This window comes from Nicotiana sylvestris, chromosome 8 (genome assembly GCF_000393655.2).
Source record: "Nicotiana sylvestris chromosome 8, ASM39365v2, whole genome shotgun sequence".
NCBI classification, from domain to species: Eukaryota; Viridiplantae; Streptophyta; class Magnoliopsida; order Solanales; family Solanaceae; genus Nicotiana; species Nicotiana sylvestris.
The window spans coordinates 166,187,327-166,194,652 of record NC_091064.1 but is presented as its reverse complement, the minus strand read 5'-3'; the positions used below and the strand labels follow the sequence as shown (position 1 = coordinate 166,194,652).

The window sequence follows — 7,326 nt, the reverse complement described above, 5'->3', positions numbered from 1 at the left end:
CGAGTGCACTATTCAGATATTGGAGGATATGTTACGCGCTTGTGTCATAGATTTCGGGGGTTCTTTGGATCAGTTTCTGCCGCTTATAAAGTTTTCCTACAATAATAGCTACCAATCGAGCATTCAGATGGCTCCGTATGAGGTTTTGTATAGGAGACGATGTTGGTCTCTAGTGGGTTAGTTTGAGTCGGGTGAGGCGAGGCTATTGGGTACTAACTTGGTTCAGGATGCTTTGGGCAAGGTTAAATTTATTCAGGATTGACTTCACACGGCGCAGTCTAGACAGAAGAGTTATACCGATCGAAAGGTTCATGATGTTGCTTACATGGTGGGGGAGAAGGTACTACTCAAAGTTTCACCCATGAAGGGTGTTATGAGGTTTGTGAAGAAGGGCAAGTTGATCCTTCGATACATTGGCCCGTTTGAGGTGCTTGAGAGGATTGGGGAGGTGGCTTACAGGCTTGCATTGCCGGCTAGTCTATCGAGTGTTCATATACTGTTTCATGTTTCTATGCTCCGAAAGTATGTCGGCGATACATCTCATGTTTTGGACTGTAACATGATTCGGTTGGATGGTGATTTGACTTATGATGTGGAGCCAGTGGCCATTTTGGATCGGCAGGTTCAAAAGTTAAGGTCAAAGAACATAGCTTCAGTGAAGGTTGCAGTAGAGAGGCCAGCCAGCCAAGGAGGCTTCTTGGAGATCGAGGGGGAGATGGGGAGCAGGTATCCACGCCTATTTGATACTCCAGGTATGACTCTAGACTCGTTCAAGGACGAACATTTGTTTAAGAGGGGCAGGAAATAACGACCCGGTCGGTCGTTTTGGTTCCGAAAGTTGGAATAGGTCCATTGTATCATTTCTGACTTGTGTGCAAAATTTGGGTCAATCAGAGTGGATTTGATAGGTTACGACATCGAATGTAGAAGTCAAAAGTTCATAAGTTCATTAGGCTTGAATCGATGCACGATTCATGGTTTTAGTGTTGTTTGACGTAATCTGACTCCTCGAGAGTTCGTATGATGTTTTAGGACTTGTTGGTATGTTTGGTTGAGGTCCCGGGGACCTCGGGTATGATTCGGATCATTTTCGGTGCATTTGAACCTTAGAGGAACTGCTAATTTCTGATATTGGTTTTCTTATACGCGATTGTGAGTGTGATGTCACGATCGCGAAGGATTGTTGGTCACTGATGGAAAATTGTTCTATGTGATTGCAAGGTAAAGTCTGCGATCGCGTGGGTTAAGCAGTTAATATATCGCGAACGCGTGGTCTTAGTCGCGTCCGCGAAGAAGAAGAAGAGAAGGCTGGGTTCATGCGCATTATTCATCGTGATTGCGTAGGTCTGGGTAGTCTGTGCATCGCGTTCGCGCGTGGGATTCCACGTTCCCAAAGAGTAATTTTGGCAACCTTTGAATTTGTGCTTCACGATCGCGAAGCATTTCTGCGATCACGAAGAAGGGACCTCTTGGCAGAAGATAAGTTTCAAAATGAGGGTTTGAGTTATATTTCACAATTTGATTTTGGAAGCTCGGATTGAGGCGATTCTTGGAGAAATTTTCAAGGGAGTTATATTAGTGTTTTGGGTTGAAAAATTGGGAAAAAATTGTAGAAACTTCGTAGGCTTTAATTTTAGGATTTGAAGGTCGAGTTATGATCGGATTTGAGTAATTTTGGTATGGATGTACTCATGGTTAAATGGGTGTTCGGATTTTTTAACTTTTGTTGGATTCCGAGACGTGGGCCGAGGTTGACTTTTTGAGTTGACTTTATGACTTTTGATTAAGAACTTAGCTTTTTTATGTGGAATTGTTTCCTATAGCTTGTGTTGATCGTATCGATTTGTTTGTGGCTAGATTCGATGCGTTCGGAAGCCGATTTGTGAGGCAATAGCGTATTGGAGATTTGAACGGTTTGAGGTAAGTAACTGTTACGCCCCACAATATTACATCGATAGTACGTCCTGCAGTATTAAGTTACAACGATATTGCACCCTGTAGTATTGCGCATTGAATTTGTTGTAAGGTAATTGACATTAGTCCAAGGAAAAGTTTATTTGGAGATTATAAGGATTGTACGTGTTATGAAGGATAAAGTGGTACACGGATTAAAGAAAACGAGTTTCATTAAAAGTGGCCAATTTGAAATAAAATACGGGTCGAGCGATAATACCCGATAATTATGAACTAGTACCATGTAAGGTACCATTTGACCGCAATAGTATAATATATAAAGTATATATGAAGTATTTTAAAAATAAATAGAATTTTAAGTAATTTGTGATAATTTTTAAATTATGCGGGTAATTAATTAATTACCGAATAATATGACATTACCCAGTTAACTAATAAGTGGATAAGAAAATTAATAAATTATCCCACCACCCCACATGGCAAGAAGCCACAAAGTTAAAAATGACTAAGTAGTTATTTTGCCATATGGCTATTAAATAAACTAACCAAGCATGTTATCTTGTCTTAAAGACTTGTAAAGTATATCCATATCATTTAGTGGAAAAGCCTTGAATATCCAAGAATCTGACGTTAGCTTCATTTTAAAAAGTCTTTGGCTTCATTTCATTTCATTGTTTTGAAATAAAAAAAGTTAGCTTCATTTTAAAAGTCTATGGCTTCATTTCATTTCATTGCTTTGAAATCAAATACGTTAGCTTCATTTTAAAAGTCTTTGGCTTCATTTCATTTTATTGTTTTGAAATAAAAAACGTTAAAGAACAAAAGCTGTCAGAGGATCCATTTCGTTTCAATTTGGCATGGTGAATTTACTTTCGTTTCAATTCACCATTCAAATCCAAGCCTATTTCTGATTTGGTTAAAAAAAAACAAGAACGTCACTTGGTTCAAAAGAACAGAAGCAGTTTCGTCTGAAATTTCAACGAAATCCAAAGCCAAATTTCGTGTGTAAATTTCGTGGAAGCAGATTCGTTCAAATAATTCAAGAAATAGGTATGTTAAGGCTAAGCCCTAATTTCATTTTGCATGATCTTGTCATTACACGATTTTATTAATGAGCCATAAAGAAAAATCTATATCCCGGAATTTGCGTATATTTTGCTAGTCTCGCAAATTATATATATTTTCCTAGTTTTGTAAGTTACCATATTCTTCTTATGGGGAATTCATATTCAGTTGAGTATTTCCTTCTTACAATCGAGAGAGTAGAGAGTTTATATATATACAGTATTAAAAGTAATATTTTACTCACTATATTGAGAGAGTTGAGTCAGTATCAGCAGGTAAGCATATCTCCAGATTATCTTTGACTTCCAGTTACTTGTATTTATTATATTATCAATTCAGTTTCAGCTTTCAGTATATTGCCTTACATACTCGGTACATTTTTCGTACTAACGTCCCTTTTTCCTGGGGACGCTGCGTTTCTTGCCCACAGGTTCTGATAGACAGGTCGAGAGCCCTCCAAGTAGGCTATCAGCTCAGCGGAAGATGTTGGTGTGCTCCATTTGCTTCGGAGTTGCTTGTTTGGTTAGTATGATTTAGACGTGTATTGTTTGGTATGGCGGGACTCTGTCCCAGCCTTTATGATATTTGTGTACTCTTAGAGGCTTGTAGACATATGTCGTGTATATGAAAGATTGTACGGCCTTGTCGGCCTATGTTTTGAGTTTATAAATGATTATGTTGGCCTATTAGATCCATATGTCACGTGTATATGATGATGTAATAAGAAAGATACGTTATGTTGGTACTCGGTTGAGTAAGGTACCGTGGGCCCTTCGTGGCCCATCGATTTGGGTCGTGACAAAGTGGTATCAAAGCAGTTCTATCCTAAGGAGTCTACAATCCGTGTCTAGTAGAGTCTTGTTTATGGGTATGTCGTGCACCACACATATAAGCAGGAGGCTATAGGGCATTTAGGACTGTCACTCTTTCTTCTTACTCTAGATCGTGTGGTAGAGCTAAATTGTAAGAATTAAAATTCCTAACTTCTATTTTACTCGTAATAAGACGATACCTACCTCCACAAGCGGTTGGTAAAAGACATGGCTATGGGAGAGTTGAGTTAGAGGAACTCGACTTTGCATCATGCTTATGATGATTAACTGTGAGGTCTTCAGCAGATCATGTGCGTATTGAAAGGTGTAAGCCTCTTAATAAGGAACCTTAAGGCAAGAATATTTATCCACCTTTATGGTGAAAGACAATGCTTTCAAGAAATAAAAGAAGCAAGGTAAAAAAGGGTACGAGGCGCCAAGTTAATGAAGATTATCAGTATTACAATTCTGGTAGAAAAAAATATAAGCATTAAGAGTTACCCCCAACAGTAACAAAGGTATATACAATTGGTCGTACCCATCTCAGTTATACCCTATGGGGGCTAACATGTGTAGTTTAAGAAAAGGACGGAACATCAGGATTTGGCCGGGGTTAGATAAACCAAAATGGTGAATGGATTGTTTGTGTTAGTTGTCATTTTCGAAGGATATTGCAAGTGTGCTAGTAGATCTCCTTGTGAGACACCCAGATGGTACACTCTAAAATAGTACTGCCAGATATAAGTACTACAAAGACATGCACTATAAGCCTTGAAGGGATACATATTACCTTAGTGTGACTCTCGTCCCTAGTAGGGCGAGGACGTTGAGCAACCCAAAGGGCCGATGAATGAAGCAAGGAGAGCTAAAAACGAAAGAATATCGTGTTATTAGTAGAGTAATGAGAAGAGAGATAAGGAAAGTTGTGATACATGGATGACAACTGTAGAGTATTACAGAACCTATAGTCAAATGAAGAAAAAGACGAAAGGTGATGGGCCTTAAGACAACAAAAGAATATAGGCCATACAGTCACATCCTCATTTCGAGAAATAAGTTTGTGACTCTAATGTGATTAATAGAAGGAAAAGTTAGACCCTAGAGTAATAGAAATCAGTATGGACTGGTGAATAAGATAAACTACACATGAATAAGGAACTGAATGATTTGATAATAGTCAACATTATGAGAATATTCAGATTTGCGTCCGGTAATGATAGAATGAACAACAAAAGAAGATTCATGTTCAGGAAGACACTTCCCTAAAGCAACAATGTGAGCAAGGCTAATCTTAAGGGACTGTAGGTGCTAGTTACACTAAGTGCCACCCTCGCGAGTAAGAAATTTCATTTTCTTGGCACAGAAGGATTACCGCAAGGCGAGTAAGGTTCATCGATGATGTGAGAAGACACCAAGGCTGAAGAGGTGAAACATCTAAAGGTAGATCGTCGCAGTGCTAAATCTTAGTACACCCCTAAAGGGAGGAATATGGAGTGATGTGACATTAAGTTAGAATTAAGTGGTTCTAGCGACTATGGAATGGTAAAGGAAGAATGCAATAAATGAAAGAGGAATGAGATGACACTTATCCAAATCTTATAGATACGCTACGATTCAAGAATATTATGCAAGCACGACATCAAGGAGAAGAAGTAAAGGTTCCTGCCCGAGCTGTTATTAATAAATAAGGAGCCAGTGCGAGACGTAAGTTAAGACAAAGGAAATAACCAAAGAAAGATTACGAGGAATATTGATATGAGAGTGGGACAACGAGTAGTTAGTAATTGGTCAGGAAGATCCCAGTTATGGCTAAACAGGAGGTTACCGACGAGTCATCAGATCGTGTAAGATAAACATAGTAGAACCCAACATGGAGAATTCAGCCTTAAAGAATATCATTATAATACTTGAGATATATTCAGACATGAGTCGGGATAGTTAAAGGTACTGTATGAGTATTACGGGGATAAAAGAAAGTGCCAATATGAAGACAATCAAAATGTCAGTTCAGAAGCAATCATACAAGCACAAGGGCATGAAAGTAAGCAACTACGGATGATTATAGGCAAGTAAGGACATCGAAAAGGTCCGTAATAAGCTCACAGCTTTACGAGTGTCAATGGTTCTCCCTAAGTACTACAATGAAAGACTAACTGAGGAGATAAGAAAGAAGGCTTCAATCTAAGCACAACGACCTAAAGAGGAAATGGTCGTGTAACAACAATCTCGCAACAACATTGTAAGCATTCTAAAGGAAAGTGGCACATACCGTGGCTAATGAACGGGAAGTAATAATTAAAAGAAATATTCGAGATCATATGAGTTGTATAAAAACTCTGGCAAGTATGGGCACTAAGATAAGCTAAGTATGGATGCAACAAAGAGGCAAAAAGACCAGGAAAAGTAATAGCTTACGTTGAAAGAAAGATAAGATGAAACAAAAGAATTATTCGATCAATGATCCAGAGGTAGTACGTTATGGATACACTCAAGATTCTGGAGCATTATCCAGGCAGCATATTTGTTGACAATCATATAGCTATAGAAAACTCCGGTATAAGTTAAAAGAAAGAATTGAGCCCAGAGCATAGACAAAGGATTGAATTGCTAAAAGATTGTGTCATGGATATTCCATAATGCCCATGAAAGGTTAAGGTAATAACTGATACCATGAGCCACAGACCGGAAGATAGCTTAAGCCTACGTAAAGGCTGATCAGAAGGAAGGGGAAACTAAAGAATTACATCACCCAAGTAAATCAGGAGTCTGATTATTGGATCTAGAAAAATTATAGAACTTATGCTTGAGAACATGACATAATCACTCTTAATGTCAGATGTTCAAGAGAAATAACACAACAACCATAATCTATAATGGCTCTACAAGGAATCCAGTATGAAGAAGTACCAGCCTCATAAGAAGTCAGTACGAAGCTCCCACCGGATTGCGTATGTACTAGAGGTGCGAGTACTATAATAGAACTTCAAGTTATGGACGTGAATTACACCTAGGTGGAAGGGATGTCAAGGAAGAAATAGAAGATATGATGCAAGATTTTAAGGTAAGTAAGGTAAAGATGAACAACGTACGAGATACTCAAAAGCAGAAGATCGTAAACAGTCCATACTTCGGATTCAAGGCTATAAGCATGGGGATCGTATAACCGAGAATGATAGCGGCATCATCGGCGACATGTCTTCCAACCTATGTTTTATAAGTACTGAGAGGTCTAGTTAAAGCGAGTAGAGAAAAGTTGGAGACGATGTGATGTCTCGCTTGACCTTCCAGAATAACATAAGGGAATCTATGGTGCAAACAAGTTGAAGGAAAGTTTATAAATGGGTATGTATAGGTCGCCCAAGCTGGAATAAGCAACGAGAGTAAGCTGGGATTTGGTAGCAGACCTCAGCAACGATAAATTAAAGTAAGAGTTATGGCAGTAAATTCATACAAATGGCTAAACGGACCTATGCGATGAGATATAGCAATATTCGTGAATTCAATAAAGTATCGAGCAAAGGACTTCAGCATACCT

The 7,326-nt window shown here is 38.6% G+C and overlaps 1 protein-coding gene across 1 annotated transcript; it reads left to right on the top strand.

Moving 5' to 3' along the window:
• The first annotated feature begins 325 nt into the window (after positions 1-325).
• Positions 326-808, top strand: LOC138875960 (uncharacterized). The gene has a single exon (XM_070154840.1). The coding sequence runs from the start codon at positions 326-328 to the stop codon at positions 806-808; it is 483 nt and encodes a 160-aa protein (XP_070010941.1).
• Positions 809-7,326: the final 6,518 nt, after the last annotated feature.

Excerpts from the sequence above, each read along its gene's own strand:
- LOC138875960 (XM_070154840.1), top strand. The coding sequence starts at position 326 with ATGGTGGGGGAGAAGGTACTACTCAAAGTTTCACCCATGAAGGGTGTT.